Source organism: Macrosteles quadrilineatus, unplaced genomic scaffold, assembly GCF_028750875.1.
Source record: "Macrosteles quadrilineatus isolate MER2022 unplaced genomic scaffold, UCM_ALF_1.0 Scaffold_1__1_contigs__length_201487025, whole genome shotgun sequence".
NCBI lineage: Eukaryota > Metazoa > Arthropoda > Insecta > Hemiptera > Cicadellidae > Macrosteles > Macrosteles quadrilineatus.
In genome coordinates, this window is record NW_026542594.1 from 16,067,168 (window position 1) to 16,079,718 (window position 12,551).

The 12,551-nt window shown below is 36.5% G+C and overlaps 1 protein-coding gene across 1 annotated transcript in view; it reads right to left on the reverse strand.

Annotated features, from left to right (window-relative positions):
* The window catches only part of LOC129004362 (mediator of RNA polymerase II transcription subunit 13), a 204,351-nt gene that overhangs the window by 55,754 nt on the left and 136,046 nt on the right, over window positions 1-12,551 (reverse strand). The window contains exons 16-18 of the mRNA XM_054432934.1: window positions 11,321-11,496; window positions 7,576-7,885; window positions 3,591-4,046 (exon numbers count right to left, since the gene is read on the reverse strand). Coding sequence (XP_054288909.1) covers window positions 3,591-4,046; window positions 7,576-7,885; window positions 11,321-11,496 — 942 coding nt within the window. The remainder of the gene's footprint in view (window positions 1-3,590; window positions 4,047-7,575; window positions 7,886-11,320; window positions 11,497-12,551) is intronic.

A 12,551-nucleotide genomic window follows, 5' to 3' on the forward strand; every position in this document is an offset into this window, starting at 1 on the left:
TACCCATAACCTTCAAACTTCAGACAGATGAAGTGCTTATCCAAGTGATTACCTATTTTAAAATACCTCATTAATGTTTTTAACTTGTGATACAATATGTAGTTCGATATAAGTTTTCTGTTAAATAAATAAATTTATTTTTATAAATTCTGTTTCTTATTTGAATTGAAATTATTCTTAAAGTTAGGTAGGCCTACCTTATTAAGTTAGTTAGTTAGGTTGATTATCATATTATCATATTATTATTATATATTATGTTAGTGAGGAGGAATTAAAGGCAAGAAAAAATAAAACACACAATAACAAGTGATGTGTAGGCCTAAATAATTTAATGCTGCAGCCAACAAGTAGTCTAGGCCAAATTTTTTATTAGGCCTAAGGTAGGAGGTACTAATAATTAGTAACCATATAACTTAGAAAATTTGGTATAAGTACTTAAACTACCTATTTAGGCCTAGGCAGGGTTTAGGCTAGGATGAAATTTTTTTCAGCAAAATGCTGCAAACTCTCTGCAAAGACAAAAACTAAGTTAGGCCTAACTGTAGAAAAAATATTATTCAATAACTTAAGCATTTAAAACAAAAAATTCCAGTAGGCTAATATTACATTTGTTTGAACATTACATCTTTCAATTTTATTTGTAGAAAATTTGCCATAGGCCTAGCCTGCAAAACAATGTAAACTTAGCATTTTTAAGTTGTGAATAGCAACTGGGCTCTCAGCAACTCAGAAGTATGTTCCTCACTGAACCTCAAGATAAATAAAACTAAAACAGTCAATATAAACTTCTCAACAAAAAAAACAGACTAACCCTCAGACTTCAAGCTCAACATCAATCACAACTGTATCAGAAACAAAATTCTTAGGAGTCTTTTTGGATGAAAACTTATCCTGGCAAAAGCATATTGAACATCTAGAAAATAAGCTGTTGTCAGCAACATTCGCAATAAGCAGAATATGCTCTATAACAGACAAAAAAACTGCAAAAATCGCATATTTTGCATTATTTGAAAGCCATTTAAGATTCGGCATCATAGCTTGGGGTTCTGCTGCAGACAATCTCATACAAAAACTGCTTACAATACAAAAGAGGGCCATAAGAACAATAGAACAGCTTCAATATGACGAACATTGCAAACCATTCTTCATATCCAATGAAATCCTTACCCTACCATCCCTCTACATTCTGGAAACCATCAAATTTTTGAAACTCAACCCCCCAAAAGTCAGAAATGATTGCCACAAACTTAATTTAAGAAACTCAAAACTTAACTATAATGTTCAACAACACAGACTTGCCAAAACTAGTAAAAATCCTCAAATAATAGGGTCAAAGCTATTTAATATGTTACCAGAGAATTTAAAACTAATCCACAATGACAAAACTTTCTTGAAAAAACTAAAACAATATTTGCTAAACAAACCATATTACAACCTAAATGAATTTTACGTAGATCACAGCATCTACAATAGACTAAACCATTAAACTGCTCACAACCTACACTAATACACAAATACACATATATACACATAACAAAAGAAGAATGACGATTCCCTGGTCTCAACGACTACGGTGAAGAGGACCTAGGTAAAGGTAAAGGTAAAGCAAGATGCTAAAAATACTACCGCAGCATAAACCCTGGGCCTAGGCCTACTTAACGCGCAACTACTCGACTCGATTCGATACTCGAGTTTTTACTCAAATACTCGACTCGACTCGAATTGAAAAATCACTACTCGCCCACCCCTATACATTACTATATCTTTCACTCACGCTTGAAAACTATACATTTGAAAACCAACGCAGGCGCAAGCGAGGTGCAGGAAAACTGCATTCCAACTACAACGCCGCGGAGGCCTGACAGAGGCTGCAGCTGTGCTGCGCGTAGGCTGCGCGCAGCCTCTGCTCATTGTGCGGTGCTCCATTTAAACATGTGTATTACAGAATCAGCCGCGCCGCGCCTCGCCTGCACCTCGCCTCGCTCCAATGTGCGACGGGCCTTAAGCTCTGTAGCCAACTTTAGTAACTGTACCTTATACAGTAGAACCTCAAAGAGAAGTGTCTTGGAAACAGTCTTACTTTCAAGGTGCTCTTCTTGTTGAGAGTTATGTTATCAAGGACAAGGTCAATGATAGTACTGACACTGAGCATCTTTATAATTAATGCTTTACAGAACAACGCTTGTACGCTAACAGACTGTTTATTTTTTAAATTGTAATTTATACTACAGTCCTGTTTATTTTTTAACAAAATTTCAACTATGTTAGTTAATAAAATGTTCCTTTAAATGAAAACATTTAATTTGTACGTTATGGCACAGGGTAGAGTGGGAGCTTTAAGTCAAAACTTTCCTAGTGGGCCTACATGAGTCTGAATTAACTAAGTTTTCTCTAAACCATTTGTTCTAGTAAACTCTCGAGGGAAATGTTCAATTCAGTTACCTATATATAAGAGTTGTGTTATTAAAATTCACTTCTCCAAATTATTTGCTACCTGTTCTGGATTACATAGTGATTTAGACAATGGCGTGTTACTGAGGTTGGTTTGATGGAAATAAGTTTTGTTATAACCTACAGGATGATAAAATTAAACACTGTCAGGCGTTTTCAAGGGGATATAAATACAGTATACTCTCAATTATCCGAGCCCCCGAGTTTTCCGAGGTAGTTTAGGGCCTATATTTTTTTTATTTCCAGTCGGAAAACAATTATTATGTTTTTAGGAATGTTTCTGTTGAAAGTAAAGTAATAATAGCAAGTAATTTTTGATTTCTTAAGATTATTACTTAAAAATTATGATTAGAGGTATTATTATAACGGAAAAGATCCGCAACAACCTAGAAAATGTAAATCACACACAGTACTAGCATTGTACTAGTTTGGCCAAATGGTTAGCTGGACGAGTCGTTTGCAAAACGTCAGCAAAATGAGTAACATTTCTGCTCAGGTGCCTTGCCAGCTTGTATCGCCTTTTGTCAATGTCTGTGATTAATTGTTTTAAACAATGTTTTAATATTGTCATTTGATTGTGTCAAGTATAGTTCAAGTCAAACTCAAACAAAAATAATGTTATACTTTAAAAACTAAACTATAGGGGTCCATTTTATTGTGTTTTTATTTAATCCTGTAGTGTTGGCTTGGCACCTATTTTACTGTATTTTAAGTTTCCAAGACAATTTAAGAAGTGTTAAGCATGTTTGAGTTATGGTTTTCCTTAATACACACTGCCACATTTAAATACATTTTCTATTAAAATACCAATTATTGATCATTTTGTGTTCGCGATGCATTGTTACTAAAACATATACTTTAGAAGTCTTTAACTTCCTAATGTGGTACCGTAGTGGTACTGTAACCGATAACCTCAAAATCTAAGACATCTCCTCGTTATATGAGATTCTCGGTAACCGAGGTAGTCTCGGTCCCAACAACCTCGGTTAATCGGGAGTATACTGGAGTGCATTTACAAGATCAAATTCTTTACTCAAGTCAATAATAGGAAATTACATTGATGCATTATCCACAAAAATTGCTTAGTAAGCTCTATACTTTATTGTAATAACCATTAAATGGTTAAGTATTTAACTTACCTTGCACATGGACACATTGCCGTCCTGTGCCGCCTGTCGTCCCTGTTCCAGCGCGGCCAGGGTCACTTGATTACCGTCCCTAAATTCCAGCAGGTTGATGCTAGGAGGTGCACTAGCCGGCCTGTGTTGCCGCGCCGCACGATACAAACTGTTACTAGCACTGTGCACTACCACACACTGTTGTCTCACTAGGTCCATCACTCCCAGCGCTGCACCCACAAGTCCCGGATGGTTGGTTTCCTCCCGGTCCTCCAACATTCCCGTGATCTCCACCTCGTCCTCCAGGAACAGTCCCGACCTGTGGGAAAGTCTTCGGTTGATCACCGCACTGAAGCCGCAGGTGCACCTGATAGGGTCTTCCTCCTGTGACGTGTGGTGTGGTGAAAACACTGAGTATGGGCCACCAGGCGTCTGTAGGTACACTCCGGCGTCCGCCCCTCGGATGTTGCCCACACACTGCAAACAAATAAATAGCCTGTAAGTGAAAGTTCATCCGTAAAGCCCCTGTCACACGGAGTTGGTTTTCTCGCCGCTAGTAACTAGCAGCTAGAACCAGCAGGAAACCAGCATCGTGTGACTGATTCTCCAGCTGCTAGAAACACTCGCATGAGCTGGTATCTCCAGCCGCTGGAGGTTTTAAACAGTTTAATATTACAAGCGCTTGAAGAGTCACTAGCAGGTCATGTGACCACCCAGCTGTAGTCTCTAGCACCATTCCAGCTCTGTCTGACAGTATCATGCTAGTTAACGCATTAAGAAAAATGAATTTAAATTAATTGAACACATTGAAACTAATCAAGAATAAATTTTAACTTTCATGTTAAGAAATTTTAGGCATCGTCATAATTTTCTCGTTGTTACGATTGCTACATCTCACATATTAATTAAATGAATGTGATTTTTTTGTGTTGATGAAAGATAAGTCCTTTTGTTTTACGGCTACCACAACTTATTTGATTTTAATTACAGTAGTTAATTTACATGCCCGTAGTAGATACCTACAAAATAATAGTGTTTTTATATATTAATATTTTATTTTTTTTTTGCACTTTTTACTTCTATAATGGCTGATCATTGACAAAACATCACTTCTAATACCAACATTATTTTTGTTACCTACGGAGTGTGTACTTAGTTACATCCAATTTAGGGATGGTCAAGTCTCGAAATTTCGGGAAATTTTCAATCTCGTTACACGAGACGAGATTACTTTTTGGCCGAGATTTTTATCGAGACGAGAATAAAAAAAAAAAAAAAAAAAAAAAAAAATTAAAAACGCCTGCAGAAAGTCAATGCAATACCCGCAATACAGGAGCGTGTTGTAGTTGCGTTTCCTTTTCGAAGGCGTTCTTATTTAATTAATTCTTTTAATGTAAATATTACTTTAATTCTTTTAATGTAAATATTACTTTCATTATTTTAATAATATTACTTTAATAACATTTGAGAAGTTTTGTTAAGTGTAAGCAGTGTGAGGAATGTTTTATTACTATAAAAAAAGTCAAAACAAGTAACTAGGCTATTTTATAAAAATTAATATTGCTTTTATTTTTTGATTTATTTTATTTTAGGATAAGTTGAACTCTATCCTAACTGATATCACCATGTTTCCTAAGTAGGCATTTTTAATAAGTTAGGCGTGATTAATAAAAAAATGTTATGCTGATGTTATTCAATGAAAGATTGTAAATATTCTTGCCTATTATCATTATTTTAGTATTTAAACAGTCATCTAACAATGTTACAAAATCAGGTAAAAATTTCGAACGTGCATTTCCCGTTGTGTATGAGAAGAGAAATCTCGTCTCGATCTCGTCTCGAAATTTAATGAGAAATAAAAAATCTCGTCTCGTCTCGTCTCGAACTAAAAATCCAATCTCGTCCATCCCTAATCCAATTACATCCTCAGACTTGTAAGTTGTAGCAACTAGCAACTAAAGCTGCTGGTTCTCGCAGCGAGAACTAGCTGCTGGAACCAGCTCCGTGTGACAGGGGCTTAAATATTAGTAGAAGCATAGTTAATGTAAATAGTTGTGTAAGGGAAATAGATATAAGTGAAGTTTGTACAAAACAGGCAAAAAGTCAGGCTAGCAGTAAATCTGTTTATGTTCGCTTTAGTATTTTGAAGACTCCAAGACATGGAATTTTTAAAATTTTAAATATTGATAATTTAGGCATTGTTGTATCTATATGTTCATACTGCTATGCATTTGTTAATTTCAATAATCTGTTTGTTTTAATGTGATTCAATTAATGTAAATAAAACAGTGATAAAATAAGGCTCAACTAAATACTAAAATTTCCAACTAAAATTTATTTAACTATATTTATTAGTGATGGTCGGATCCGGATATCGGACTACCGGATCTGCCAGATCCGAGCTGGAACCGGCACCCGATCGGATCCAAAAAATTCCGGATCTTGGGGTGGATCCGGTTTTGATGGATCCGATTTTTTCCCGATTTTTTTACTAACATAAAGCTGTCTGTATCCATGTACGCTCATCCGGACTAATGTGGCGGACGTCCGGTCCGGATTACGAAAAATCTGAACTATCGAGAGTCGAGCAAATACACAGTACTGTATATAGCCTTTTTTCAATTTTGTTAGTTAGCCTACATTTTTTAACACATTAAATGAATACATTGTTAAAGGTAAATGAAGATATTACAATAAATGTAAAAATAAAACTTTCTAGAAGTGTGAAATTTTGAAATTTTTCGATCAAGCCAAACTCAAGGTTATTTAGTGATCATCTACCACTGTTGTAGCTATCACTGTCTTCCGTGGTCGTGACAAAATCCTGATATTGTTCAGCAGTAACGGAAACACTATAATCGTCTCCCGTGATCACAGTAAAGTTATCATCTTTCTTGATCGTAGCTTAATTAAAATAATTTCCCACGGTCATCATCGTCAAGCAATAGTTTTTGGACATCATCATGGTTTCCCGCGGTCAAGGAAACGTCATCGTCGTCTCCCACGGTCACGGGAACATCATCAACCGCATGCACTATTACAGCAAAATCACTAACATATCCCGTGGGCGTTTGTTTGGACATCATCGTCTCACGTTTGTAGCGTCCGCTACAAGATACAAGTCTAACGCACAAGGTCACGTGACACCACAACTAGACTCGATGCGCGCGTACACCCAAAAGATCCACCGCGAGTAGATGAGACGGAGGGAGAACAGTGTAATGTAGTGTGTGCAGCCAGCAGGCAGGACATCTTCAATCGGATGAGTAACCTTAGAATGAGTAGGTAATATAGTAGGGGTTGGGGAAGGGTGTACGCTAGGGCAATGAATTAGTATTTAATTATGTAATTTATTAGGTTTACCAAATGGTCATGGTCTCGTGATCAATATTCCAAATTTATAAAATTAATATTTGAATTCACGTTAGCTACATCTAGTTACTATTAATAATGATTTTGGCCTCTTTGTACGTCAAAATGACAAAGTAAACAAGGTAAGCATTGGTCTTACCATGAGACCTACGGTAATAGCTTATTCCCTATATGGGAAATTCGCTAAAAACAAATAAATGTTAAAATATTTCAAGACCAATAAAAAATTATTAATTCAATGAAGTATGTAACAGTATTTAATGTTTGTATAGTTTTAGCTTGACACAATAATTTAAAAACTGAACAATAATCTTGACAAAGGAAATAACTTTTCATGGGCAAATCATAAATCGGGAAACCAAACTTGTTCCTTAGACTCACCACTCAGCCTGAATCTATAAATCCACTTCCTTGGCTTGAATTTACAATACCACTCTCTCTTCAACTTAACGTTCCTTAGTTAAAAATTCTGTCAGTGGCAGTGAAATATATAAATTGTTGGAGTATAGTGTTAAGTTTTGTCTTTTAGTACCAAAACAATGGACTCATTCAGAAAAGCCTGCTATCCTCCCAAAAAATCCTATAAACCTAGGCCTTATGCTCTATGTTACATCCTGAATCTAGAAATGATTACCTTTGGCCCAGCATTGCAAACGCACAGCGTGCAACTGTCAAAGTTGTGGTCTCTAAAGATGTTGAGAGCCGTGTCGCCCAGTAGGATGTTGACCACCAGACTGTTAGCCTCGGGTGGTCGGCCTGGCCTGGTAGGAGGAGGTTGTGGACTGTAGGGCGGAGGTGGCTGAGTAGGGGTGGGTCTCCAGGACATGGGACTGGCGGGGTACGGAGACAACCCCCGTAGTTGTCCAACACTGCTGCCTGTCCGTCCTGGCATGGAGGTGGGAACTGGCGATGCTCCTACACTCGGTAACATGTTGTTCATATGCCTGTAAGCAACACAAAGACATTAGCATGTTAATTGTTAAAAATAATACTTTATTTTTACAAAACATATAACATATCATGTGACAAGATGGGGCTGTTTTAACTAGAGATGTGCCAGTAGTGAAATTTCACTTTGTATCTAATTGGGGTTGGATAGTTAAGGCTTGGTTTGGATTGGATCGGATTATGAGAAATACGGATTCAAATATTTTAGGGTTTGGATGGTTTGAAGTTAAAGTACGTAAGGTAAAGAAATATAATATGCATTTTTTACATACAATAACTACAATTTTACTAAAGAACACACTACTTTATTAACCTCCTTGAAGAAACAGCAAACCTAAGTACAATATTCATTGAACCTAATATATTTTAAACTAGGAAACCTGCGCGGCTCATCATTCAAGTTAAAATTGCAGTAAGGTTATTCTGAAAACTTGAAAGAAATATAGTTAAAGTATCTCTAATTTCGTCATGAAAGTTCACGTACATTTCTGTTCTCAGTTTTGACTGATTACTTGTAATGAATGATAAAGATTCTCCTTAAATTCAAATGAACACATCTGTAATATATTGCAACAACACTTTTACAGTATGAAAAACTGAAGACAATTGTTGCCTTACCGATAATCTGTGTGAAGCAAATTGAAGTTGGGTCACTTTATTTCTTTGAGCAGTAGCTCTTTCTTTGATTTGAGGCATCCCCCAAAACAAACTCTTTTCGCTGCACGGGATCGGATCCAATTGTGAACAGTCTGATGCCATCAACAATTTCAGGAGCTCTGTTTTTTTAGGTATACTACAATCTTTGATTTACCAACTAGGCAGCCATCATCTGCTTTGAATATAGCAGCAAGGTCATTGGAAGTTGTTTAACTTACGTCATGAAGGTTGTACAGTGAAAAAAATATGTCTTTTATCTTGTTGTCTGTCAGAGTATATGCCCAGCATCAGCACATTCTCATGTTGTTCCAGTTGATTTTCTCTTAATATCTGTTCCAATGTTTTGAAAGCTTGAAAGAATGGATCTATTTGTTAATAACTCTAAAATAGATTTGGATAACAATTTTCATTTTCTTCTATTGAACAGCGTATATTCATAGCTTCTGAATCATAAAAATAAACTTAAAACCGTTGCGACTGTTAGGTGTTATTCCAATTCTGTAATAAACAACACTTGAACATTGAATACTAGAGATGGACGGGTCCCAAAATTTCGGAAAATTTTCGGGAAAAAAATATTCCTGATTTTTGGAACAGGATTTGGTCCAATCGTAGGCGATTTTGCCGCTTCGCGAGTGACAATAACGACGCTATCGCGAGAGATGTTCCGCGAACGCAGGAGCCGAAGTCATACCGACGATCGCGCAGTGTCCGCGGAGTCGTACCGACGATCATGCCGTGACTGCGGAGTCATACCAACGATCACGCTGTGACCACCGAGTCATAACGACGATCACCCCGTGACCACGGAGTCATAACGACGATAGCGCCGTGGCCGCGGAGTCATACCAACGATCAAGCCGTGACCACAGATTCATAACGACGATCACCCCATGACCACAGAGTCATACCGACGATCGTCCTGTGACCGCAGAGTCATACCAAGGATCGTGCCGTGATCGCGAGTCATACCGACGATCACTCTGTGACCACAGAGTCATTCCGACAATCACGCCGTGACCGCGGATTCATACCAACGATCACGCCGTTACCGTGAGTCATACCGTCATTCACTCCATGACCGCGATTCATACCGACGATCACCCCGTGACCGCGGATTCATACCAACGTGAGTCATAGGGACGATCACACCGTTACCGTTAGTCATACCGACGATCACCTCGTGACCGCGGTCATTTTGACGATCGCACCGTGACCGTGAGTCACATGTTTCTATAGGTACCTGTAAATTGTTGTAACCAAACCATTTTTTGGTGTTTGTAGATAGTGTCACAAACGGTAAAAATTGATTTTGTTTGTCTTTTTTGTTAACTGCAGTACTCAAGACTTTCTTTTTATGCACAGGAAAAAATCCCGTCCCGTCCCGAAAATCGTGAGGGAAATAAATATCCTGTCCCGTCCCGTCCCGAACTAAAAATTCAATCCCGTCCATCCCTATTGATTACATACATAAGGTCCTTCTCTTGTGTTTGGTCAAATACAGCCACACTACCACCATAACACTTACTATAAGCAAATGAGTTGTTGCAGCTTCATGTTTTAGTGAATTTCCCTATAGGGAAGTAGCTATTACCGACCGATTTACTTTTTCATTATGATGTCCCCAGAGGCCAAACAACCCAGAACCAGCTCCAACCAGCGCCATTCCTTCAAATTTATATATACTATTTTATTTTGATTTTCACTAATATTATAAATGTGAAAGTTTGTGTGTTTGTTTGAAGTTTAATCACGCACTAACTACTTGTTGGATTGGGCTGAAATTTGTTATGGTGTTAGTTCACACTCCCGATTAACATAGACATATTCTTATTTCAAAAATCCTTTCTGGTTCCACCCCAGTGGCTCTGGAGTTTCCGGTGTGTTTTGGTTTTGGACTCTTGTGATTTGTTTTAGATCCAAGAAATTTTAAATCCGCATTATGGAATTCCAAAAGGTTTCATTTTCTGTGTGGGGTTTGAAACTCACATTCGGTATGTTCAACTTATAAGGATTATGTTCTTCGCTAGAAACATCCCTTACTTCTTCTGTTTGCTTATTAGTGACAAAGAATGGTTGTAATAAAGCTCTTGCTTCAAGGTATGTTTCCTCTACATCTGTACGATAATCTTCTTCTCTCTCAATTTCATCTTCATCGTCTGTAGTTATTATAATCTCTTCATGTAACACAGTGAATCTTTTCCACGTTTCCTCCAGTAGAGTTTGTCTGCCCAGAGCATCATATATGGAAGAACTTTTGGTTTTCAGCACATGTTAAGTCCTTGTAATTTGTGATTTTATGATTTCTCTTTGTTGTTTTAATTTTCTATTTTCATTTTCACTTTTATCACTCGTCGCAATTGATATGTCTTCATAAAATACAAAATACACGTAAATTGATAGGTAAGCTTTATTCTAGAACACAAAAGATAAAATGTAAACAATAACAATAAAAACAATAATAATTGTCTGATTATTTAAGCATATGACAGGGTCACAATCAGTTACAACACTATCGTGAATATTTATACATATATTTTAAAATATCCTAAACAGACTAAATAAAACTAAGGGTGAATTTAAGCAGTAGCAAGTGAACTTTGGAAAAGAGTTTTTTAAATGCAAGACAACATAAAAATTGAAAAGTTGTTAAAGAGATTCTTTTATGAAATTTAACAACTTAATTTGTAGTAAATTGAATTAAAGGTGATCTTGTTAACCAGCTAAATAATACTTCCCATTCCAGTATTAAATAAAAACCATGTTCAACTCACCCTGATTGTTTCTCCTGGAAGTGAGAGGGAGGGTTAAGCCACGAAGGCTTGTATACACAGTGAGACGGCAACGAGATGGATGGTAGACTCTGAGAGGGGAGGTTTGTTAATGGAGCGTACTTGGACGATCCTACAAACTTCCACATGGTGGGGGGTCGAAAAACATATGTCCAGTCCTGTAATGTTGACAAGATTAAACCATAGACTAACCAACACAAGTAAACTTCTCATCCCATTGTACATTTTGAAGCACGTTTTTCGTGTCTAGTTCATGTACGGTGACACTGGGCGCTAGTGTGGACGAAATTTTGTTTCTATTATTTTGGGGTTAATTTCTTGATTTGTGCTTTACTGTTTGGTTATATAACTAGGGGACAAGTTATTGTTTATGATTAGGTCGTATTATTTGGTTAAACGAGGTTTTAAATTACTGAAATAACGAGAAACAAATTGTAAACAAAAACACGACCTCTACACAAACCAACAACAGAACTAACAATAAAATTATCTTCAGCTGTTCCATAAGGATGAGAAATCTACTATGGGAGTATGTTTTATCTATGATTAAACTAGGGATGGACGGGTCTCAAAATTTCGGAATTCGAGATTTTAAATCTCGTTCTACAAGACGAGATTCTATTTTAGTCAAGATTTTTTTGAGACAAGAATAAAAAAAAATTAAAAAAAATTAAAAAAAACTTTGCCAAGGTGTTTTATTTAGTTAATTCTTTACATGGAAATATTGCTTCAATTTAGGGATGGTCAAGTCTCGAAATTTCGGGAAATTTTCAGGAAATTTTAAATCTCGTTACACGAGACGAGATTTCTTTTTGGCCGAGATTTTTATCGAGACGAGAATTAAAAAAAAAAAATTAAAAACGCCTGCAGAAAGTCAATGCAATACCCACAATACAGGAGCGTGTTGTAGTTGCGTTTCCTTTGCGAAGGCGTTCTTATTTAATTCTTTAAATGTAAATATTACTTTAATAACATTTGAGAACTTTTGTTAAGTGTAAGCAGTGTGAGGAATGTTTTATTACTATAAAAAGTCAAAACAAGTACCTAACTATTTTATAAAAATTAATATTGCTTTTATTTTATGATTTATTTTATTTTAGGATTAGTTGAACTCTATCCTAACTGATATCACTATGTTTCCTAATCGTAGGCATTTTTAATAAGTTAGGCGTGATTAATAAAAAAATGTTATGCTGATGTTTTTTAATAAAAG